Source organism: Dromaius novaehollandiae, chromosome 8 (assembly GCF_036370855.1).
Source record: "Dromaius novaehollandiae isolate bDroNov1 chromosome 8, bDroNov1.hap1, whole genome shotgun sequence".
Lineage (NCBI taxonomy): Eukaryota > Metazoa > Chordata > Aves > Casuariiformes > Dromaiidae > Dromaius > Dromaius novaehollandiae.
This window is the reverse complement of record NC_088105.1, coordinates 5,855,498-5,881,476: the sequence shown is the minus strand read 5'-3', so window position 1 is coordinate 5,881,476 and position 25,979 is coordinate 5,855,498. Positions and strand designations below refer to the sequence as shown.

Here is a 25,979-nt window from a genome sequence, read left to right as displayed (position 1 = left end):
ATTAAACAAATAACAGCAGTGTTCTAATGCCCTGACATGGCTGTGTTTATGCCTTTGTGGAACGCAGCTACAGTATTCAATATTTACGATGTTACCAGTGTGTTTCTTATCTGTTCTGCACAACAATTTGGACTTCAGTCAGCCAGTGACTAGCACATTTTTATGGTCCAGTCTGCAAAGCTCTGCACTCTTCTCTGTATAAAACCTCAGTGCAAACCGCAGCCTGCAAGAGCAATACCAGGCAAAGGCAGGCTGTGGTAGGAATTAGCCCTCTTTAATGCTAGTGGTGGAATCGCGGCTCCTGGTGAACAGGACCTGGGGTCATTTGAACATCAGCTCATACTGCTGCGTCCTCCGGCTGCGTTGGACTCGGAAAGCATGACAAAGGCTTGATGTGCTATGTCTGGCCCTCTCCCACCTACCCACTGTTGGAAAAGTCTCCTAACGAGCTGTTAGGAGAGCGGATGGATGATCTGCGGGTGACGCGCCAAGGTCACCCTGCCAGCAGTCAATGGCAGGACGTGCTGCCAGAGTCACAGGAGGTGTTATGGTAGCTTGTGCCCTTCACGTTGTGTGTACGCCAGCCATCAATCAGGGAAGGAAAGAGGTCAGCAGCTTGGATTAGGGTCATCGCATAGTCCTAGGTCTCTGGTCATTGCACCTTCCCCTGGGCCTCCAGCTACGGTCAGCTCTTCAGCAGCTGCGAATTAGCATGGCTGTACTGACATGAGAACAAAGCTGAGGTAGGAGACAGGAAAACATGGCTGGCAAAAGACCTCACAGAGGGAAAGGAAAATGCTGGCTGACTTTACTCGTGTTACGCTTCCCTGAGTTTAGAGGATTTTACTGAGTAAGAGGAGTGCGCACCCCATCATCCCACCAGGGCAGGAGAACTGACATCCCTGCAAGCTTCCAGGGAGAAATTTTCATAGGAAAAAGCTTTGAAAATGAGCGTACAAGGGAAAGCAATGTTAGATCTCTAATATTTCAAACACAACAGGGTGTACATTCATGTTAATGTATATGCAAATTAGAGGCAGCCCTCGGGCTCTTGGCAAGTTGCCAGTGAGGCCCTTGAGGCTGCAAACTGTTGATTTAGCACATGAACCTAACTACTTACACTAAAATGCATGCATTAAAATAATATTGAAATAACGTATGTATCAGGGAGTTTTAAATAAAGTAAATATTGATACAAGGCTCTGGGTAGATCCCATGAACATTTGATTTCCAGTTGGAAAATGATGTGGCTTGCTTTTTTTTTTCTCTCTTTATGTGGAATATATTGTCAATATAATAAATGTGTAATAGTGGGGCCTCAGTCATGTTATTTTCAAGGATAATTATGTCACAGTTAACAAGCTTGATTACATTCATCAAATATGTCTCTTCCATTCCTTTCCTCTTGCTGTACGTTATCATTACTGAGAAAGCAGAGTTTGGTCTGAATAGTATGGTTTTACACTAGCTAAATAAGAGTGAAACATGAAGGCCTTGATGTTAATTCTCCCTTCCCCAGTACTTTCCTTTCTCTGTGACTTAAATTAGGTTTGGGACAGAAAAGCTTAATTAAAACATGTATAAAAAGCCTATCTTCCTGCATTAGTCCCATGTATCAAGACCCATCAAAAAAAAAAAAAAAAATCAGAGCTCACATATCTCAGAAAATTTGAATGAACAAAAGAACATATGAACTGATCAAGTATTAATTCTTTTGAGTTGATACGGGATCATTTCCAGGTTGTTGCTGAAGGGAGAAGAACGTTTCATTATGTGTTGTTTTCCAAATCGTATCCACCATTTTTTGTTCTTACAATTTGGGAAAAGGTGTTTATTGCTGGTGATTTTTTTTTTTCAGAATATTGCTCGAGTTTGATCATTCTCATCTGATATTTGATCTATTCTTGATTTGGCTCTGTATCTCATGTGACCTAACAGATCCCTCTCCATGTCCCATCTGTAAAGATCTATAGGAGACCTTAATCTATCGAAGAAGCACTAGAGGAAGAAGCTGGAAATACTAAGAACCGTGCGGCCAAACCTGGACACAGCCATAGTTTATAAATGGGAGAATTGCTCATTCGCTATCCTACTATATGACTGAGCAATGCGACAGCTCTTTTAGCCATTTGTCCTCTTTTCTATTCTAGACAGAAGGGATAATATATCCTCCCATTAAACTATAGTGATGCCTTACCTATTTACAATGGACTCGGAAAGAAAATCTTTACCTCCAAAATCAGATAGTCTGACAGACAAAACAAACAAGTCAGGAGAAAACAAAAATCACAGGGGCACAGAATTAATATAGGACTACATGCGGTAATTTGGTTTAGGAGATGGCTCATGATGTTCAGATATACTCATATACATATTCATAGGAGATGCACAAAAAACAAGCAAACAGGCAACCTTTATCAAATGACTTCTGTTCATTTTGAAGTTCAAAACCCCAAGAAGCCTCCATGGCAAAGAAAGTTAACGCTGGTTAAGAAACTTAAAGGGATAAAAGGTTACTGCATGGTAAATCATATGGATTTATACACAGAGGTAGTGCAGATGTTCCCCACAGGACATGACACATAATTTCACATGTATGAAAACTCTGGAACTGTCTTTAGACATTATAAGTCTTCAGCTTATCTAATCAGATATTGTGTCTCCAAACACGATCAGAAACCAATTGCCAAAGATAAAAAATGCACCAATACAGGTAGTCACATGCTCCAAAGATAAGGACAACTTCTTCCTTGCCTTTGAGTAAGCTGGATGCTCATTTGTGTGCTGAAGCATTATGGTTTCTGCCCAGATAACATGTCTTTTGATTTATTTTTTAGGTCTTGACTGTTCGGGGTGATGTTTTGAAACCATACCTGGTTTCATCCAGGTATGTACTCTCAGAAGGACAGTTAGGTTTTACCTATTAAGAAGCCAGGTTACCTAGTCAAGTTTATGAAGTGATATTAATATTCTCTTTCCTGAAGCATAAACACCTCTGCTAGTGTGGTAAAGTATACTGCATATCAAAAAGCCATCCAAAATGTACCTAAAATTGACTAACAAAAAGGGAAGAGGAAAAAAAACACCTATTAAAAAGATAAGTATCCTTTTAGTATTTTCCTTTTCAGTGAACTGAAGTTACAGATATATGGAAATGATGTTTTAAGACACAGAATTGCTATCTGAGAGTGAATCTTAAATGGCAGTATCAAATACTAAGTAGGTGCTGAACATGATTTTTCTTAGTTAGTGAGCAATCAAAAAATAATTGTGTAGTGCTTGGTATGTTTCTAGTATAACATAAATTCAGAATTTCAGGGATTTCTAAGCTGTGGGGACAAATTCTCACCGATACCTTTATACTAGGTTTAGTTGATGCTGGTCAGGAGGGAGCTAATGTAAGCGAAGGGAGGTTTGCTTGGACCACCTTTGCAAATCCTGCCCAGATGTCCCATGGAGAGACCAACTTTGAGCAGAGCTGTGGTAAGCAAGACAAACATGGAAGCTGCTGTGACCTAAAAAACCCATCCAGCAGTTTACAGCCTAAGAGCTGGAAAAAAAACTAAAAAGCCATAAAATTAAAGACTCCTCTCCTTGGAGCAGCCAAGAAGGGGAAGGCGTAGAGTTGGCTGATGGCAACCCCAGTCCTTGCGTTCCCCCAAGTCGGACCCCACACTGATCTGCTGGGACACTGAGATCCGTCCCTGCAGCTCTGCTAGCACGGAGAGGAGGTTGTCTAACTGAGACCCTAGTACACACTTCTTAATAAATAATCTTGAAATATGCTATTTGCACTGTGCGTCTGCAACTTTATTTGATGGTTTGCTAATTTAAAAACTGCGGTGTTTGGAAAATCTCTGCGGGGAGAGAACAAAAGAAATGCCTTCGCCTTGCTGCTTTTGTATTCCTAGTTTTCACCAGAAACAGTTTTTTGTTCAGTTAAGTGCACTGACAATAGAAATCTGTTATGCAAATGTTCACAGTCCCTCCATGAAAGCAGCGCTATAAAATGAGGGTTTCGTGTATCAGCACTGTTGCATCTGATGTGAGAACCATTTCCTTGAGACCTGCTGCAGTCAATTACCCAAAGCGGATTTGCTGATGGACTACTGCTTGCATCTGAATCTGTCTTGTGAACGGGGAGGGGGAGTGGGGGGAAACTTAGTCATTTGGTGTTGTTTGCAAAAAACTTTGGACACACAGAGAATTTATTACCTAAATCATTAGCAAAGCAGTTATGTGGAAACAGGGTTGAATTTTGCATTATGTCACAAATTCTCTCATTAAAAAAAAAGAAAAGAAAAAGCACAACTGTGCCAAATACTAGGGGAAATTTCTTTCAGACATTGCTTTGTCTCTGTCTTCTATCTTCTAGCCCTTCAGGTGCCATCGGTTTCCTTAACGTGGAAGGAAAGTCTCTCCTGGGCTTTGAAAGAAGGAAACAAGTTTTTTAAAGATTGCTGCAGATCTATGTGATAAATGGCAAGCTTATTGAGATAAGTCACATCAGATGGATAATAAAGCAGTGTGTAGTAAGATGTGGATAAGGAGCTCTGAGCTGGAGGTAGCTGTCATGTCACCAGCTCAGGAACGGATGGGGCAGGAGGCATAACTGATATATATGAAGCGTCAAGCTGAACGTGCACTGCCGATGCAAAAAATCATGTATACCTCCTATCTGCAAAGGACCTGGGGCTCCCAAACAGGTAAATTTATATTTACTGAAGTAATAACTAGGGTATTTGGAAACCACAAATTGGCTTCAGGAGGTCTTTAATGAAGCCTTTAGTTACTGGTTGAAAGATCCAAAGAATTCAATGGATTCCAAACAAAACACCTTCCGTTGAAAGTTTTATAATTTATGCACATTCAACTGCAAGTTAAAATCTGGTTTGTTCTTCTATGCTGGAAGTGTACTCAGAGAGGTTATCTCAGATAGGCAGTGTCAAACGAGAGACTTGTTCAAAAGAACGTCTGTAGCTTTATGCCATACCTACATAAGTACTGATCTCAGCCAAGCATCTTCTCATGCCACAAGCGACCTACAGCAGGAGGCTTTGCCTGACAAAATGCACTAAGACAGCTCCAACTGGAAAATGGGACAGGCCTCCACAGTACCGCAGAACCAGGAGCTCCAAAACTTTCCCCAGATAGGAAGAAATTAATTCATTAATGTCTCAATTAGAGCAGCATGTTAGACTATAATTGCAAAATAATACAAAGAAGTGAGAGGGAAAATGCAAACTGTAGGTGCCTGTAGACAGGTATAAGAATGGCTATAAACGCAGTTGTTGAGGACTCATTTAAAGGAAATTGGTTCACTGATGAAACACTTCTAGAAAGGCCATCCGCATCATTCAAATTAGATATCACTCATCAAAAATAGTATCTTTAGTGCATTAGGCTGTCTTTTCAGGGTAACCAAGAATTCACTCTTTAGACATCATGATCATCAAATTAGTGCTTTTTTTCCAGCTAGAAAAATTTAGGACAAAAGTGACTATTTTCCTAATAAATCTTTTTTGTTTTAGTAATTGCAAGTGAACCTGGAAGCACGTTTGGTGGTCAGCCCCAGAGGACTTCCCATACCTTTATGGCCGTGGAGGCAATCTGGATGTGGTGGAGCCTGCGGAGGGTGCTGTCTCGGTCGATGAAGTAGGAGGCTGCCAGCTGGTGCAGGGTCTCCAGGGTCACCGAGGAGCCGTTGGTGCTGGGATCGCTGCCTTCTGACCTCTTGCTCAGCTTCCGTTTGTCCACAAAAATTGTGAGTGACTCCTCTCCTGGGGGAAGAAACAGAAACGGCGGCATAAGTTGGTGCCGCCCTCTGCAGCGCTCGTTTTCCTGCGGATAAGGTGCCGAGGAAAACCGTCGATAGCTGTTGGCTAACGTTGAGAAGCAGATATAATGGTTGAGACCTTTCCCTAATGGCAGAAGGAGGTACCTTAATAGGCGTTAAGCACATGGACAACAAATTCTTTCGTGGGTTTAGTGGCCAGCACCTCCTTTTAAAAGAACTTTTCTTTTTGTCTATGTTAGGCATCTCTGAGGACTAAAAAGGAAAATTAGTATGTTTAGTATTAGTATTCCTCTACTTCTTTTATTCTTTTCTGGGGTGCCTGCTATGAATAGCGACAACACAATAAGAGACATTTATGCCTAAAATGCGCTGATAAGTCTTCTCCACTTGCTCCTATTTGCCAACCACATATAGATGTTATGTATGTATTAAATGTAAATCATGTGTAAAAATGTATTTGTGTCCAAGATTGCTCAGTATGTTCATTTTTTGGTATTTAATGTTAGCATGAAAGGAAATAAACCAGTATAATACTTGAGACTTCCTTTTTTTTATTCCTGTTCATTTCTTTCTTTTAAAAAATGTATTTTTTAACCTCAGACATGTATTTTCTGACCTCAGAAAAACATAATACCTTGTTACAGCTTTTATAAACATTGAATTCTCTTGTGCTTTTCAATCAATTCAGCAATGATAAGAACACTGCAACCTGATATAACAGATCACTTACACCAAATTTCTATCACTGAAAAGGATAAGAAATACGCAATAAGTATGTTAATCAGTATTCTTTAAAAAAAAGGTAACATAAATAACACTTTCCCAACTTCCAAAACAGCGTTGTTTTTCCAAAACCAAAGAGAAGCTCCAGCATCTTAAGTTGTCTTTCGCACTTCCTTTTTCTTTCAAATGCCATTAAAAAAAATAAATCACTTAAATTTAAAAAATTGAATTCCCATAGGATTATTCAAAACAATGGAAAACAAAATCTCATTTGGTTAATGCGGTTGGTTCTTGAGACCCTTCCAGTGTAATCCCACTGACTGATAAAGATTTTTCCTTGTATTTATTGTTCACTTCACAGATAAATTTTTTCAGGGCCACCAAGAATCCATTCATTTAGTAATCTGTTTAGACAAGTTTGTTCACTTCAGAAAGTGCAATGGAAAAGTCATCAGAATAGTATTTCAAGGTAACTTATGTCCAAATTACCTATTTTTCACACTTTCTGAAGCTGCGTTTGGTGGTTTGCCTTCTTTGACATTCACCTGCTCGAGAATCAAGGAATAATATCATTATATCTTTATTCTAGCTGCTGAACTGCTCCGCCGCAGGACGTTTTCTCGTTCCTGGGAAGGAAGCTGCCCCGTTACGCTCTGACTTGCCGCTTGCACTCGTTTCATTGCTCACCCATCTGTTACACTGGGGATGCCAAGTTCAGATGGATTTATGTGCCAACAGATATCGCTGTAGAGGGATAATATGTAGGATGAACACATGACATCAGCTTTAAAAGGAGACAACCTTGGTGGCGAGCAATGCTAAATTAAGGATGCATACCTTGGAGAGGGCGAGCACATCTGTTGCCATGTAATGATTACACGAGCAGCTCCCTCTGCTTGCAAAATTCGTTTGTGTCTGAAGAAAGAGGACTCGACTCCAGTTACTCAATGGACCTTGTAGTGTTTGACAATCCCTTACAGATTCAGAGGAAATCCAGGCCCTTCAGTCCTTACATAGGCAAAATTCCCATTATCCGGGGAGGCTGTTATCTAACCCACCAGGCTTGTCCAGCATGGTCATGTCTTCCTGGGAACAGAGAGCTGCTGCCCAGGACAGCTGGCTATTCCAGACAGAGTGTACCTCTACTCTCTCCACTATATTTATTCTTCTCCTCCTACATTTTCCTAAGGGGTGATATTTGTGTGTGTGTGTGTGTGCATGTGTTCATCAAAGCAGGAACGAATTGCCTGAACTCCAAGGAACCAGGAATTAAAGCAGCTTCCATAAGTAACAGGATACCCCCAGCCAGCTACCTAGGCCCTATGCTGTAAGAAGTGGGTGCAGATTTGCATTTTATTTAATTGCTGCCAAAACATATTAGGTTTGCTTGGCAGGGGAGGCATAAGCCACTGCATCGCATTAGCCCGGACCTCTGCAGTACATTTTCCCCCGCTGCCCCGATGCAAGGCAGTGACAGGGTCTTGCGGCCAGGCGGGCACCCACGCTGACCGTGGCGAATAAAGAGCTGGAAAAGCACAGCAAAAATCAAATGGCTTGTCCCTGAATGGAAATTTGCCATCTAAAAGTTCAAGCACTGTCAGGGTTCAGATATAGCTATGAAATAAAACCTACCCTCTGATGCTAGCTGATGTGAAGGATGTTTCCAAACTGCAGAGCAAGGGAGTGAGTTGAGATACGATCCAGGGGCCATGAGCTCTGTGCAACTGCTTGTGACACTGCAAAGATGCAGCAATATTAGAGCCACTCACAAGAGGCAAATTGGTGTCAGTGATTTGTTCAGGCAGTGCAAAAAAAGCACAAAATGTCACTAGGAAATTTTCCATATTTTTTTTTCCCTTTTCCAGGTGCGTGAGCTAATATATTTAGATTAAAGTGACTTTTGCAAGCTTGATCATCTTTCCACTGCAAATAGGTTATAATGAATTGCAAGATAAAAGAAAACCAATGCTCAGGCTTGGGGGGAATCTCTGGAAAGTAGGGGAAATTTTTCTTGAAACTCTTCATGTTTCATTTGCCAGTGCACCGCACACGTGCACACACACACACACACACACACAGACACAGTGTAAACCCTTAGCACCTCTGTCACTGATCTCAATTATGGATAGGGATGGTAGGACTGCTTCCATCAAAACTGTTTTTCAAGAGAATTTGATCCGGATCCCATCCGATTACGCTTCCCAAGGCTGAACGAGAGCATGCAGCCTGAGGGAGGGTCCTTTGGGGCGGATGGGAAGAAAGTTCTTTCTGCCCCCAAATCTCTGCCACTGTGCTTGGGTGGCATGTCAAACCAGTAGGTCCTAATTCATAGCCAGGATCCTCAGGCACTATGGTAAGACTAGGTGCAACCAGGTACGGTACAAATTTTTTTCTTTTCAAAGGCTTTTTCCAGATTCTGGAAGTATTTTATCTCTCAGAGCTGGTTTAGCACTTGCTAGGAAAAGGATTAAAGTAGATTAAAAACCCAGAAACCTCCACCACAGCTTAGTACTCGGGCTTTACTGTTTTGTTGCAGCACTGTAAGAAAAGGACTTGGAAAGTAACATTAGTGACTCATATCTAATTTGTGGGAGACAGTATGAGTTTTAAATTAATTTAGAAAAAAATGAAACCCACGCCAAAAGAGACTCTTCTATCGCATCTGAAACAAGGATAAATCCTTTTTTTTTTAACCCGTAACAGTCTGCAACCATGGAATCGGCTAAGAAAACATCTAAGCATGAGACAAAAAGTAAATGAGATTTACCAAACTATTCAAGGTTATGAGTTTAAAAAACTGAGAAGGATTAATGACAGTGAATACTAAGAAAACACAATTATTCAGCATCAGATCCACATAGCTGCCCCTACTGCGGTCTCTAAAAGCAGTGTTTTCCCTCTGCTTCATACAATTCAGGAGCCAGTTTGCTTCACTTTCTCAGGGGTGAAAGAAACAGCACAAAAGCCATGTTCCTGCTCACAGAATAACCCCATATAGTCCAGTAATTGGCTCAAGAAATTAGCAGACTCACTGTGCTGATGCTTTATCACCATGTAGCTGCTGTCGCTCACAGATATTCATCAGTGGGTAGGGGACTGACATTCATGCTATACATTGACCTTGGCACAATATAGACTAATGTCCCTGCAAGCCCTGGCATTTGCAAGCCTAGAACTTGGCCTATATATTTAGCTCTTTCCAAAGCTTATAAGAACATATTTTCCAGTGTTTGCATTTGCAAATTAACCTCCTTGGTTGAGAAAAATATTCTACGCGTTGTCTTTCAAAACATAAAAGCACAAAACAAAGTGGGCGTATAGAAATTAACCCAGACACATAACCCATCTGTGGCCATTTAGCTCTAAGACTTCTGTACAACGGTAAAAAAAAGGCATTCAGAAATTAGAAATTAATGTTGTGTGCATTTTAAGAATATCTTCAGGAATTATTTAAATAAGAAATGCAAATAGCCATTGTTGGCATGGCAGAATTAGAATAATGCTGTAAGAAATGTAACTAAATATAAGCATCTACTGAAGAAGTAAATATCTTTTGTTATACGTAACAATACATATTCATCTGAATTAAATACTTTTATTTATATGAGGCTATTTTCTGCCTCAGTTATTGAGAGCTGGCTTTCCTGTATCCACATCTTTGTAACGATGAAAGGATCACACACCTTGCTGCTTTGAATTTCCATCTGTAGACAGGGTTGTGATAAGAAAATGCAATGATCCAAGCAATTCCCATCACTTCCTATCAGACAGTAGGAAACGGTAATAAAAGGATGATACTCAAAGGCAACTAAATCCAAGTATCACCCACAGTTTCCTTTTTAGAGCTCTGTATTCATGTACATATATGTATCTTTGGCCTGTGAACTTCTCAAAAGTTTCTGATTAGGCAGAATACCTGAATTATAACAGCTGTGTCTCAACACAGCAAAAGAGTCTGAAACTATTTTATGCTGTTGTTATGCAAAATAGCTCAGCACTGGTAGAAATTTTATTCATGTTTGCATCACAGAATATACCACTAGGGTTTCATCAGGTCATTTTCCCAAACTTAAGCAGATGTTGGTGGAAGTGCACAGTCTCAGAAAGTATATAAGCTAATGCTAGGCCAGATGCGGTATCATTTCTGTGGTCCGACTGAATAACAGCGCATGTTTATTCCACTCTTACCATCTGTTTTAAGAGGATTTGAGATTTTTCTTCATTGACCAGAGAGGAGAGAAAAGAAATACTCTCCCTCTCTCTATATATATATGTATACACACACATATATATACATATACATATATATATTTTTTTTCTCCTTCTCATCCAGAGAGTTCGCAAGTCCAACAGTAAATTTTTAAGTTCCTTTCTCACATCAGTCATTTCAGTCTGGATTCTCCCTTCCTTATTTGCAAGTAAGTTTGCATCTTACCTTTCAAAAAATTTCATAGGCAGCAAAGGTCATATCTGCAGTTGGTGTAAACAGTCATAAATCCTTCAGAATTCATTGAGATCCACTGATTTCCACAAGCCAAGAATTTCTCCCATCATTTATACAGGCAGAGTAACACACCACTCAAGAGGAATATCAATAAGGGAAGGAACATCTGACTGTCTTTATTCAATGCGCAGAATAGTAAAGGTGCAAATATCAAACACGACTGCAGAACTGTACTGCATGGAAAGGAGAATGGTGACAAATTGGGATGAAGCTCAATGTCAATTAAGATTGCCTGTGGTAAAGACAAAACTACCTTTTCTTCTTTTGGCTCTCAAAGCCTGCAACTTTGTTAAGGAAATATTTCCTGACCCAGAGAGAGGACTCTGATGATGTGCTGGTAATCACGCTTTGAACAATGATGACTGACAATGACAGCAAAATAAATACATCTCAAATGTTAGCGATTCCCAGTTGGCCAATTGCCAACTGTTTGCTCTCATTTCATCACAAGCCTCCTGAAAGCCCCCTGAAAACTGACCTACTCAAAACCGTTGCTGTGATACTTGTACTCTTCACTATCTTCATCTTGCAAAGCTCCAGGGTCAGGCTCACATCGCCAAAATGCCAGGAACAAGGGCCTATCATCTAACCATAGTACGTTTGCTAGCTATTTTATTAACTAATATGCTGTATTAGCTAATATGCTTATTATTAACTATATCAGCTAATATGTTTGTTAGTAATTTCCTCATCACCAAGTTTGCTAAGCAGCCTTGTCATCTATATGTAAGAATTGCATTAAAATGAAGGCTTTTAAAGTGGAGTCCATTAAAATTTTCATTCACTTATGCTTGGTCAGCAGCAATGCCTTAAGCTTCATAATAACTTCCAGTTCTGCAGCACACACTGCAGCACACTGCTTGTACACCACTATGGTTTACAGCATCTAATTATCTTGTATATTATTTCAAAATCTGGGCTTTCATTCCATCATTCAGTAGGCAAAATAGAGAGAAAATACAAGTACAAATGCAGAAAAAAAGAAAATAAGTAATATTGTGCATTGCCTTTCATTCAGAGGAGAACCTCGGCTTTGTGGGACTGCTAGCTGAAAGCCTGTAGAGAATTTAGAAAGACGTTTCATAGAATCATAAAATGATTTAGGTTGGAAGGGACTTCTGGAGGTCATCTAGTCCAAAGCCCAGCTCAAAGCAGGTCTAATTAGCTCAGGCTGCTCAGGGTCGTGTTCGGCCGAGTCCCGAACACTTGTCCTTGAGGAGGGGGGGATCCTCTTCACCTTTTAATGATGGCCCAGCCCTAATCACCTTCCCTGTTTGTGCACAAAGTGAAGCTCAGGTTTGGCACCACAGGCAGTCGACACGATAGTAGAAGAGGTTATTCCTGCGCATGGGCAAGCGCGCTCCTCAGCGAACCATCGCTCGGCACTGCCTCGTGCGGTGCAAACGCTGAATTGCACAGTGTCTTTCTATCCAGCAACCTGAAGCTGCTCACTAGGGACATGCTTGACTTTGCTTACAGTCACTAGCGGACAAAACTTTGGTAAGAAATAGAAGCAATGAGAAATGCCGTTTTCCATGATATCTTGTAACAACATGAAAAATTGTGCAACTTCCCTAATTTCGCTTTTTAGAATACCCTTGAGGAGAATATTTTTCTGTTTCTGAATAAAGACCTGGGAACATTTTACGGATAACCATGTGCAAGATTTCCCTTTATGGTCAAAAAGGGATATTCATGAAAGCGAAATGGCCACAGAGGTACACAAATCTTACCACAAGGTCGTTCATTTGCCAAGCTTTCCTTTATGCCCATGAATACAGATGATTGGGGATTCATTAAATAAAAGAATTATACACACTCAGTTTTGCTTTTCTGCTTTTAAGAAACTACATAAGCAATACAGTTTTCAGAAAAAGCTAATTGCAAATAAAAGAAAGGTAAGAATGTATTACTGAAAGAAAAAATCTAATTACATGTTAATGAAGTGTGGACAAGGTGTCTCTGGGAACCCCCATTCAGCCTAGCCAGAAAATGAAAACTAACACAGGCATACAGAAAAGTGCAGGGATATCAGCTACCCCATGAAAGCATTCCTAGAAATTACCAGTTCCCTGTAATAATTTTAACAGATCCAGTTTTTTCAAAGGTATTCAGCAGCAATCCAAAGATAAGGGAAGGCAGAAGGTATACCTGAAATCTCACCTAAAAATTGAGGCTAGGGACCTAAACTGAAACCTGCCAAAGTCATTACAAAAACTCCCTTTGCTTTCATTAAGCTTTGACAGAGCCAAGAAGTCAACATCCTCTCCCTGTAAGCAGGAAATTTTTGCAAGCATGTGACACCTATGGCATTTCAGGGCCTTGGTGAGGTGATATTAACCTCACCAAGGGATGAGGGAAGGGCACAGTACCCTGGTTTCCCTCCAGCAAATCTCAGGCTCAGAGAGATTTTTAACATTTAAGATATAGCTTTCCAAAGTCTTCAAGAGAACTAGCCTTAAGTTTTCATTCTCACTCAGGGCCATACTTCATAAGCGGTGTTGAGTTGATCGCTCTTTTGTGGTCCCTGAGATACTGGTGCTTAACACTTGTGAAAGAGCAGCAAGAGCTGTGCTAGGGCATTTCCCTTGAATTCTGTCCAATTCCAGCTCCAAAACGGATTTCAGATTACGGATTTTAGATAGGCGATAATTAACAAATATCAGAATGAGATTTTTACCATAATCCTTGCAATGGGATCTATGTTGGAGCCAAGTCTCTAAACATTATGCTTAATAATTTAATAAATATTTTTTTTCTCTCCTGCAGTCAGGTTTATTGTTCAGCTGTGCTGAGTGCTGCACGCACAAGAAAAGATACTGTCACTATTATAAAAAAGTGGACCTTTTTCTATGGAAGAAATGTACTAAGCAATTAAAGAAATTCTGTGAATTTTATTCCAAATTGCTGGTCAGCACATGTAACCTGTGCTTAAAATTTTCATGGTCATGGATTTGCTGCGGGAGTGCCATTTCCCCCAAATAATGACAAGAAATTAATATACTGTTATTTTAAATAACTCCAGTAACACAGAAATTCCCATTGCTTCTGGAACGGTCTTCTCTGAAAGGGAGTTGCTGTGAGGCTCTTCAGTCGTTACAGAACTCAGCTATTGGCCAAAAGAGAAAAGGAGGGCTGTCATTTCCTTAATATATGGTTAGAATTCAGTTATGAAATGTATTAAAGAAAACCATTCCTCAGGTGAATACAGCCTTTTGACAAGATTGTCCTGCTGGAAGGATACTCAAATCACTAGAATTATCCTTAATATAATCGCCCACTGAGGGATAAAACTGCATTTCTAAAATGTCAGTTCATTTTGCAGTACCTAGATGGGCAATCGCATGCGCTAATTGTCTTTCAGTCCGAGCAATTTACGTCTTCCATTGAACATTAGGCCTCTCCACTGGATTTCGTCAATCTGTTTTGTAACTGGATCCCAATTACACACCAGGCTACCCTTTCCAAATCAGCCTGCGGGGATTTGGAAATGTAACTGCCATTAAGTTGATAGCAACCACGTGGCAAAGCCTCACATGCCATTTTCAAACTTTTAGTCCTGCTGGTTAACTGGGGGCTAATCCTAAAAAAAAGAGGGGTGACAATATTAAGAATTCCTAGCAGTCGGAGTAATTTAAGTACGGCTCCTAGGTGAAAAGATTTCCCGGGTATAATCGTGACTGCTTTTGTTGCTTCACCTTTGTGGTGCTGTGCTGGGCTCAAGAGGAAGCATCATCCATACCAGGAACTCAGGCAGAGCAGCGAGGTTCCTCAGCCTTTTTTACCCCTAAAATTGCTTGGGAAGAACCAAGAAAGCAAAGTTTAGCATCAGCAGGAGAAAGGAAGGTGAGGCTTGTAGACAAAATCTACTTCTGTCTTAACAAGGTCCAGCCCCGGGATAGGAGCTCGGCTTAGCTGCTCAGAGGGCAGGACCTGGGGACACCACAGCTTTACAGGGAAATCAGTCGTGACCAGTGCTTTCACTTCAGTCATGCACAGTATTTCCGCGTGTTAAGCCTACCTCCCAAGGTAGCTGATAGTAGGAAGTGCGTCCCATATTTCTTGATAAGGTTTTCTGTGATCTGCTGAAGCGTTGGGCGGCGTCCTAGGAGCCTTATGTTACGGAAGAATTCGGGGGCAAGTGGCAGCGGTGAGCCAAGGAAATTTCTTCTTTCAACAGCAAGGTTGTTTACTTTCCAGCGGCCAAACTCTCTGCAAAGCAAAGCAATTCGCATTCAGAAATACGTCATTCAGACAAGTGCCTTCATTTGCAAACTGCACTGCTCTGCTGACTAGCTGGGGGCAATGTATTACAAAGCGCCTTGACAGTGATACTCCCTCATGTGCCGTATGCATAGGACAAGCAACAAGTGTTATTTATTAGAAGTGGAGGGAATACTCCATAACAAAATCGTTGCCTGGAAAAAAAAAAAAATAAAAAATAAGCCACTTAGAGTGCTGCTGTCCCTGTTGTTTCTGTTTAGCCTCTGATGTGACTACAGCCCTAGGAGAACCAGATTTGCTAGGCCCTGAAAGTAAATTAGGAATTACACAAACTTTTGGAACAAATGCAACAGGTGTTTGCGTTAGCGTCTTGCAAGGCAAATTTTGAAAATCTTTTAAGAAATAGACCAGCTTGCTTGCTTTTTTTGGTGATAACCCACTTAGGTACCTAGCTGCCTCATCTGAACAGTTTAGAGATACACGATCACACCACATTTGGCCCTGCTATGATATTTCCAAAGTTTTCTGTACTTCTGTCTCCCTTTCAAAGATTTATGCAGAGGGTGGATCTGATTCCTGCAAGCAGATGACTCTTTTCTACTGTAGGAGGGACATAAATGAACTCAAAGACGTGTCCCCTTCCCCTCTCTAAAATGAATCAATGACAGCAAGGAAAGCAAACAAGTCAATTACACAGTAATAAACACATCTTTTATTCATTTACTTGCCAATTAAGATAGCAGATAGAGTTATTAGCAGAAGGACTTATTGTCCTCAAAATCTAGTTGAGATGCTTCTTTTGCTGCTCAGCATCTGCAGTAACTTTGCTTTTGCAAAGCAGTCTGAGCACTGGGAAATTAAGTCCAAGGCAACCTGTGGACCCATTCAGCTACTGCTTTGTGGAGTCATTTGTAAAGCTATGTCAATTAAGATTTGCCCTCAGATAAGGCGATAGGAAAGCAAATAGATTAGAGAGCTTGAATGATCTTACTGAAGGTCCCAGCTAAATATAGTACAGCGTTCACTTACAGAATTAACACAAAAGACAAAAATCAGAGATGCAGCAGGCAAATAACACCTGAGGAATAGCTGGAGCAAAGCAGTTTTTTTCAACAATTCTAAGTCCAAATCCATGAGGAACACCCAACTGAATAAATTTTGAATAGCTCTTCTACTTTCCAGTGTTCTCCTGATTCTCTCGCATTTCCAAACTGCCTTGTCCCCAGGCTGTCTTAGACTTGCAGAGGATAATTTGGTGCAGGTCTTATGAACTACCTTCCCTCTCAAATGTATTCTTGCAGATGCGATCTTTTCTCAGAAAAAAAAGTGCAAGAATTATAGTAGAAAAAGGTTTCGTGTTACTTATCTGATGCAATTTGCCAGTCAAGAGCATAAGACCAACCAGACCCCCACAGTTTCTTAAGGTTGCTGCACATCCTCAGTGTTCCTGAGCTGGTCTTTGGAAATTGCTATTCCATGGGAGTTTTGGTGGTCTTTTAAACTTGTCAGTTTTTAAGGACTTCATCTAAAAAATTTACTTTCCTTTAAGAAACTATAAAACCGGTAACCTTTTCCTTCAAAATTTATTGGAAGTACTGAACATCAGTGGAAAGTGATGAGTAAAATGAAACAAACATTATTCCTCTGTGAAATCAGAAAAGGTATTGGTTAGGCACATTAACTAGATTAATACAGGCAGTTAATACAGTGAAGTTCCCTGCACTGTCCTTTCCGCAACTGTACATTTAAAATGAATGAAAGAGAGATAAGAAAAATACTTTTTTTATTTACATTCTGTGATTTCTTGGCATACTTGAGTTTTTGTTTTCATTTCAATACATAGGAAAGTATACCTTGATTACAGTACCTGACTGGACCACCAAGATAAAGTCACTTTGATGGCAAGATAAGAACACAAACTCTACAAAGTAAAGGATTCATATAAAATATATTCTATACCTTGATGGACTCTTTTCTTCTCAACTTGCTATGTCACTAATTGTCTATATCAAAGCTGAGGTTCAAACACAAGGATAATAACAGAAAAGTTGAAATTCTGATAAAAGCTAATTTTCTACAGCCTTTGTTAGATTTTTTTTTTTTTGTCAGAGCTCTTTAGGACAGAGGAGACCACCATGACCCATTCATTTATCCTCTTTTTAATGCAGCCAATACAATAGCACCAAATGGCTCTTTCATCTATGTCAGCAAGTTTGGGACTGAAGAAGAAGCTGCCTCCGAGGAAAATATCCCAGCTTGATTTAAAACCTGAAGAATTCACAGCATTTCTCAGCAATCTCCTGCAGTATTTAACTGCTTTCTGTGTTAAGAAAGTATATTTTATTTTCAGTTTGAACACTGCCAATTTTGGTTTCCAATTCTTGCAGCTTCTCATGCATATGTTGGGCAGATTAAAAGTTCCTCTAAATATTAGGTAATTTCAGTGTAAATAATTACAATGTTTGAGGGAGTCACCCCTTAACCTTAGAGTAACTAAACTGATTGCCTTCTTTATGTTTCTTTGTGAACCGTGGTTTTAGATTATAAGACATTCCGATAACTCTTCTCCAAGAGATATCCAATAATTTTTTTGAAGTGTAACACTAGAAATTGTGGCCTCCATCCATAATACCAAATTCAGCTCCTTCTGTTCTGTTAAAAGTTCTCTGTTTACTGAAAACAGGGACTGAGTTATTCTATCATTATAAGAAATGTCTTTGGCTTATTTAATAAAACCTGAGTTAGAGGACCTTTCTGCCACAGTTTCTGTGATGGAAGGATCATTGTGCCATATTTTATGCTCTTTTAGAGAGGGGAAGTAGGATAATGCTTTTAGGAAAGTCTTGGGGTGTTCTTTTTTGATTTGGAGCATGTAAATGGAAATAATTATTAGCACAGCAAGTAATCACCCTTTGAAATTCACTGCTATGGAACATGATGGTGTGGAATATGGGAGCTGAATTTTAAAAAAAGATTACACAATTTTTTAACTGTGACAGAATGAGCTGAAGCTTTTAAAGGCCTCGGTAATTGACTCTCCTCTTTTCCTGACGTCTTTCTTAAACCACATGTTTTGGAGCATTGAGAGATTAAGACCTAAAGCCTCTGGGGGAGATGATGGGAAGCTTCATTTCTGCAGACGAAAGAGAGATAAGGGACAATACGGAGCAAGCTGCACAGCAACAAGGAGAGCTGATACCTAGCTGTGGATGAGCAAGAAGTGACCAGCAACTTCTGCAGCAGGAAACCCAAGGAAAAACATCCAATTTTGTAAATAAGACGGGCCGGTGACAGCAAGCTGTGAGAGCAGGGAAGCCTGAGCTGGAGTTTAGGGCTGGGTGTTTTCTTCACACTATTTCTAGCAGGTTGAGTGAGGAGGCTTTCACAAATGCTTCCTGGATATTTGAAAGGCACTACCAACTGCTGTCTTGAAATTATAACTAATTTCTCTTTTTAAAAAATGTTACAGTAAAATCATATCCTTATGTTCTTTTTATATGTCATATAGATATATGCATATCTATCTATATACGCACCTATCTAAATATATATATATATATACACAAATTCCATTTATTCTCTTGATATCACCTTGCAAACAACAGTACATTTTCTCCTCTTTCATTCTCCCCTCTCTCATCGCACAGTGAAGCCAAACCTTTATTTATTTATGTTTCTCTTGCAGCCATTCTCCCTAATACAAACTCGCCAGCCCCCAAACAATTTTTTTGTACCAAATGTGCATTATTCTCCTTTGGAAATCATGCTCCTGTCTACTGCCAACGGCAGCCTAGCAGGTCTGACAGAGCTAATGGTCTTCTTAGCACGGAAAATACGGCGATCCAAAGTCGCTGGAGGACCATTCATCAGGAGAACACCTCCCACAGAACAGCACAGCATCAGTGCTGGCTGCTGGTCAAGAAAACCAGTTATGCCCTGAATACAAACACTGGAGGTATTAGAACCTTATTCTTTCCTCCTCTTCCTCTCCTCCCCTGTTTAAGAGCGAGGACCAGCAGCTGTCACAGCGCTATCAAGGAGCGAAGATTTAGTAGCAGGTGGTGCCCCCTACACTGCCCATCTATTTCCAGCCCAAACAATATGTTAGCCGCTGGAGAGAGCTTCTCGGTGCCCATGGCCAAGGCTATTGTTGAGAAGGACGATGGCTTTGAGCTGCCGGGTCTGTAGGAGGGAGAGCAGATCATTCCGCCTGGCTCCCCAGATGACGCCTGTAATGGAACTGCATTATTATCATCAGCAGTGCTGAGGGCCATGGGCAGCAGTCCCTCAGTCCTCCTATGTAATAAAAGTGTAGACTGGTGCGTCCTACCAAAAACCATTTCCAGGCTGGTTGGTTAACAGATGCGCAGAAGAGCCCAGCAGCCCAGGAGTGCCAATTACAGCCGGCTACATGGTACGTGTGCCGCAGCCTCTCCGCCTGCCGAACGGGGTCTGCTGCCATTTGTTGCGGTTGGACAAGTTTCAGTGGAAATGTGATCAGTCAAGGAGTCGGGAGGGGTTAAAAAAAACCACAGTTTAAACCACAGCTTTTATTTCAGGGCTATTTCTCTCATTAATTCCTGCTATTTCCTATTTATTTTGCTATGCTCTGACATGCAGAGTGATGCTTGATCTAAGAATAACTTTATGACACACAGCACCCCTTCGTAGACTACTGCGGATGCATTTTTTTGCTTGAAAGGAGCTTAAATCTGAAAGTAATTTCAGGGCAGTAGGCAAACAAGAGTTGTCAATTCCTCTTTTAGATTTCAAGCCATTGCTTTTTTTCTAATGTGTATAGAAATTTTACATTTTCTTCTACCACTGCATTAATTTCAATACATTTTAAATCATATGGTATCAGGAGATATAGGAAAAGCTCTACATAAAACATCTAGTTGAAGGAAATAAAAAAAAAATGCATCATTAGCCATTCTACTTTAAGACAGTAGTGTGCAGAAGATCTGAAATAGGAACATAATCTCTGCCATTGCAGATGATTAAGCCAGAGCCTACTAAGAGGTTCACAGTGAGTGTGATGGACTTCTGTATGAACACTATAGTCTTCCCTAAGGTCAGGCATACACCAGGTAGGGCTCAGACAAAGGCAAGGGATGAATGCTTCAATGAATAGGAATAAAAAAGAGGAGGATGAAGTTTTTCTGATGAAAAAAAAAAGAAGGCCTATGCAAAGCTCACATTTACAAGATTTTTTTTCATTAGATTCCTCCTTTATAAATTAGACCCATTTTAACTGGGTTTGCAGGCTGACAATTTATAATACCATAATATTCCTCATAATTCTGTGTTTCTCATATTGCTGTAGTATTAGATGCCAAAAAAGTTAGGATTTCAGTGCTCAGACTAATTTTTCTGAGGACACAGAACTATACCATCATTTTAGGTAAGCTGCCTTGAAGTTATATTTTCCATCAGGCAAAGTTCTAGCATACAGCACAAATGAACAAGGTGAATATATGCTTTATTTAGTCAACAGTCCATCACAAGTGGATTAGGCAAACTTACTGCAATTAGCAACATTAGGCCTCATTATTAGTGACTTGGGGGTTTCATAAAATGGCATTAATGCCACCAAACATGAATGTGAATAACCAGTGGTGCTATGTAGTTTGGAAGGTGCACTTAGGGAACTAATTTCACACCAATTTTAATGCCACAGAACTCTGTTGCATTCACTTCTCTTAACATCTTCTACATGACACCACTCCACTTTTGGCTGATGGAAAGGTGAATGCTTCAAATGGGCTGGAGTGACAGTGGGATTTCAAAGCCAAAGCTCCCCAAGCAGCTGCAAGTTAATCTTTTGGCAGAAAAGCTCAACAGGAGAATATATGGTGTTTTCCTCTGCCTGTCTTCCTTAAATGTCTGAGGATTTCTTAAGCCTTGAAGCCATAGCTTGAATAAGGCCAAGACGATATAAAATGAAACGACTCCCATATTAAGCGTTGGAAGAAAAAGTTCAGTGAAACGTCAGGCTAATTCCTCTCCCCAGGAAGACAGGAATCTGGCTCAGCGTGGAAGGTACCTACCCCACTTGGCCCCAGCGGTACCATGTTCCTACGGATGTTATAAAAGAGGCAGCCAAACCCTGTTACCTTGCAGCTACCTACCAGCAGTGCTGCAACAGTAACGCATAAGCGTGCAAAATACTTGCTAGCAGAGGACACCGAAAAATTCGCTTTTAAGCAGGAGCTTCTCCCAGATACGGGTGGAAGCAAACACAGCTAATATCTGAGGTTGTGCTATTCACAAATTGTTGAGTGAAAAAATCCTCTTTAACAGCACAGGCCATTGAACTTTCCATGTTCATTAAAACCAGTCAAGTGATGGAAAAACTATCTCAACCTTTGGTAAATGTCTGTAAAAGCTGTTTTTTATTATGCAAGGTGAGGGAGAAGAGAACTGGGAAATGAGAAGGGAGTTAGAAAGCATTTCCTATTGAAATACTTGGGGAATTCAATCTGTTTGACTAAGAAAGACAAGGTCAAGCAGTGACGGAGTAGACTTCTGAAAATACCTACCTAGGTACAGAAACATGATTACAGAGGAAAACATTGCAACATGGCCAAGATAACAACTTCCTTTAATTGGAAACAGAATCTCAACCTGATAATATAGAATGCATCCCATGTAGGTCTCTTCAAATTCATCAGTCATCTCACTTATCTAGACCTGGTGATTAAAAAGCAAAATTTCAGGATGTAAAAAACCCTGCTTTTAAACATATTTCTCATTGCTGGAATCAAAAATATTTCTTTCATTAACCTTATCACCATGATCATCTGGCATTTTCCAAAATTCAAAACAGAAATAATTTTGAACGCATGTACATTTTCCATATTATTGCTAATTTTTATACTATTTTTCACTCTCATACTGAAGCATCACGATCACTAGCAGTCCTTTTTATCTTAATATAGCATTTCTTTGAAATGTCCTAGTAATATTTTTCCCTTTGTAAGCCTTTTTTGCCTTATCAGTTTCCTAGCATTTGAAATTCTGCTTCCAGAACTAGAATTCATTAGTATCGGCTTCACTATGTTCTTGCATTGTGCATATGAAACGTATAGAAATGTATGAATTAACTTTAATAATAACTGTATAAATTATATACCTACAATTAATTCAAATGTCTTTCCTTTTTTGACTACTTTCATTCAGGGTCAGTCAGATGACCTTCCCAGCCACTGTGACACAAATGGTTTGGAAATTCTCAGCTGTTTTGAACACTGGAGCATTTACTAGAGGAAAGAAAGATTTCGTTTTGTCCATATCTGATAGAAATTTAACATCTGTAATATAAATCACCCCCCAAATTCCTCCTCTGATGAAATCTGTGAGAGATTTTCTTTTCTCTATCTACTCATGTGGCTTTTTTCTTTTCTCTGTCTACTCAAGTGGCTCATGTTTGTCTTTTATCTACAGTTTGTGATATGCTTTTAGCGTTCTTGCGACTTAATTTTTGTTGCTTCAGAAGAAGTTCAATCACCCAAGCAATGTATAGCAACAGTATAAGGAAATACAGCTGACTTGTAGTGTGCTGCAAATTACACAAAAGTAAACAGCAGGAAGAAGTGGTATACGAATGCATCCTACACCAAAATGTTCTGAAAACTATCTGGCTGAAAACTCGACTGAAACCATCCATTTAATAGTGAGTCATGTTTTGGAGTCACAAGTAGCCGTCCATCCAATTAATTACAAAATGTCCAGGTCACCTTTCATTATAACTGGTCTATACCTTCATGCTTTCCTGTGAGAAATTCAATATTGATTTCATGCTTTGGCACGTGTCCAAAAGGGATAACAAGGCTGTTCATTTTCCCCTTGGATAGTATCAAGAGAGATTATAATATTTTGCACCTGCGTTGCTTAGACTAATCCAGGCTTCCCCCAGTCTTGGCAAGCTCAAAACATTCTCATTTCCCTGCTGACATCTGCCCATGGGAGGTGCTTATTCTCCAGGCTGATCATTTATGCTTACAAAAGGTCTTAATTCCAACAGATTTGCAAAAATTATGGGTTTGCCTAGGCTTGCAGAAGACTAATGAAATCTGAAAATTTTCCTCAAATTTGAAAATTCTTGCATTTCTTTCCATTTATTTTCAACTACACTGCCTGGAATTCAGTATGATAAAAAGGCATGGATTTAAATTTTGTTAGTGTAATATAAAAATTATTTTCCATATTTTTCACAATGCACAGATCATCTTTACTCTGTTTCCCAGTACATTTTCAAAACAGGTATCTTATTTATAGCTGAAACACCAGCTAACCGTTAAAATGGAGAAGTCTGCCTTGGAGGACTGTTTTTTGATACATTAAGGAGAAGAGTGATGAAAAAGAAAAGCAGAAGGGTATCTTTATGGTCTTTTTATCTAGCGTTAAGAGCCAATAGATAGCACGGTCCTGTTCCTGTAGTTGATTGAGCCTGAACACAACCTAATGACTCTGGAAGCTCATATGAAAAATGAAACTCGAAAGAAGTCTCCAGAGATCTCCCTGAGGACAGTCTTTATGGATTTGACTGGACGTACTGCTGGTGCAAAATCAACAAGAAAATTGGATTCTTCTCCCTTCTGTTCTTGTCCTGATTAAAATAAAAGGAACAGAACCAGATTTCTTGTAGAGATAAGGAAAAAAAGTTGAATGTGTGAAAGTGTTTCAGTGTGTGAAGCAACACAAGAAAAAGTACTTTTTGAAGACAGAATCAGCATTAAAAATCTGCTGGAGATAGTAAAGCGTAATAGAGGATTCATTGATTAAAGTTGATGGACACTCCCTGATGAATCACTGGGGAAACACAGATTGCACAAATTCACCATTAATATGTGATGCAATTCATAGCCTCAAAGTATTTGAAACGTCTTCTTTTATTACTATTTTTAACATTTGTGTTTCGGAACTATAAAATCGATCTGTTGTACTGGGTAATAGAGAGGCACAGAGCTAAAAACAAACTCTGCGGCAAATAATTTAAAGCTAGAAGTGCTTCTTATTCACATAATTTTTCTGTTTGGAAAACTGAAGCATGGTTAGAATAAAAGTTCATCTATACGGAGCATAGTGAGCAGACATGACCTCATTCTGTCCCATACGCAGAGCAGACCAAAAAGCCTTATAGCCAAGATAGTGCAGCAGAGAACATAAGCTCTTAAATCCTTTGAAAAATTGTGGTTGTTGTTGTTGTTTTTCTGGAATATTATTGCTGCTCACTATTAGCTTAGGCTCAGTGCCACGCAGTGATCAAAATCCCGTCTGCTCGAACCAAAGGTTGATGTTGCTCCTGTCTGCTCAGAGCAAGGAAGAGAGACCTTAAATGACTGGCCTGAAGGCAAAGAGCAATTGGATAGCAGGGGCATCAAATTCTCAAACCAAGACTGATCCAAAGCCTTATCTACCAGGCTACATGTAATGTCCAGATTTGCTGCTTCCAGTAAGAATGCTATATAAACTTCTATAGAGTAGAAGCTCATTTGGCTCATTTTCTATACAATTTGAAAGTATATCCTTCCAAACAAGGGACTTTTTGTCTCCCATTTATTTGACGTCACTCTTGCAGAATACATCCCAGAAATACTATTTATGGTACTGACAGATGACAGACTTACTTAACTGCACTTGCACTTACGAAGGCAATTTTTTTCTACCAACTCAATTAGTTGTATTAATTCCAGAATAAATTTGGAACTTTACTTTATTAAAAACAGTTCTGGTGTTATTCTTTCTTCCAGTGACATCAGTTGGAAGTATCTCCACAAAACCAGCACAAAATCATCATCAACAGTGAACTGAACAGAGAATCAGGCCAATAAACTTGCCAATACTGATCCAGATTATAGAGATGCTCAGTCTGAATTTTCTAATGTTCTTAGCTAAATCGAAGGGTTGAAGGGGAGCTGAGTGAGTAAGTTCGGTGACCTTATTTAGACAGCTAGGCATTAAATATATTCCTGGAAAGAATAAAACCTATTTATCTACTGTGTTTCATTTTACTTTCAGTCCTTCTTGAATGAAATGGACACAGGGATTGTGAAACTCAGAGGCAAACTGTGAAACTCAGAAGCCAAACTTCCACCAGCGTCACAGTTTTCAGGACTATAGGACTTCAATAAAACCAGGTAGCTCACTTTGCAATGCATCTTACAACACAAACGTCCTAGATTTTATATGCAACTAAATCTATTCTGAAGCTCAAACTATATTGCTGAATGAGATGCTTAATCTCTCTACAGAGTCTAAATATGAGCTTTTTTTAAGTAGGTATCAGATCAAATAAAGTCCTATTTTGAATTTTACTATTGTAAAATATATTTATTGAGAATACATTTATGTTTATTTTAAAATATATGTGGGTCTGCATCCACTTCGTTATCCTACACAGCACCTTTGTAAAATGGGTCTGAGAGAGAAAAATAGAAGTGATGGTGAAAATTTTCAAATGAGATATTAGCACCAGTCGGAGATAAAGCATTGTTTATAATATGATATAATGACCACACTTACCATAAATTTTATTTATAATACCATGAAAACTGTCCCTGATTAAGAAGGAAGAAGACTGTGTGCACCCAGCAGTGCCTGAGACAAGAACTGCAGAAGAAAGACATCTTTTACAGTCACCAGAAGTGACGCATGCCGTATCCTCACAAAGGTTAACCCTACCCAAGCTTGCTCTGCCTCTGTACTAAGCTGGCTGATCCAAAACCT

At 39.7% G+C, this 25,979-nt stretch overlaps 1 protein-coding gene across 2 annotated transcripts in view; it reads right to left on the bottom strand.

The window, feature by feature from the left end:
- BRINP3 (BMP/retinoic acid inducible neural specific 3) overlaps positions 1-25,979 on the bottom strand; it is a 209,590-nt gene that overhangs the window by 77,206 nt on the left and 106,405 nt on the right. For both annotated transcript variants that reach the window (XM_064515541.1, XM_064515542.1), the window contains exons 3-4: positions 15,046-15,236; positions 5,590-5,780 (exon numbers count right to left, since the gene is read on the bottom strand). In XM_064515541.1, coding sequence (XP_064371611.1) covers positions 5,590-5,780; positions 15,046-15,236 — 382 coding nt within the window. The remainder of the gene's footprint in view (positions 1-5,589; positions 5,781-15,045; positions 15,237-25,979) is intronic.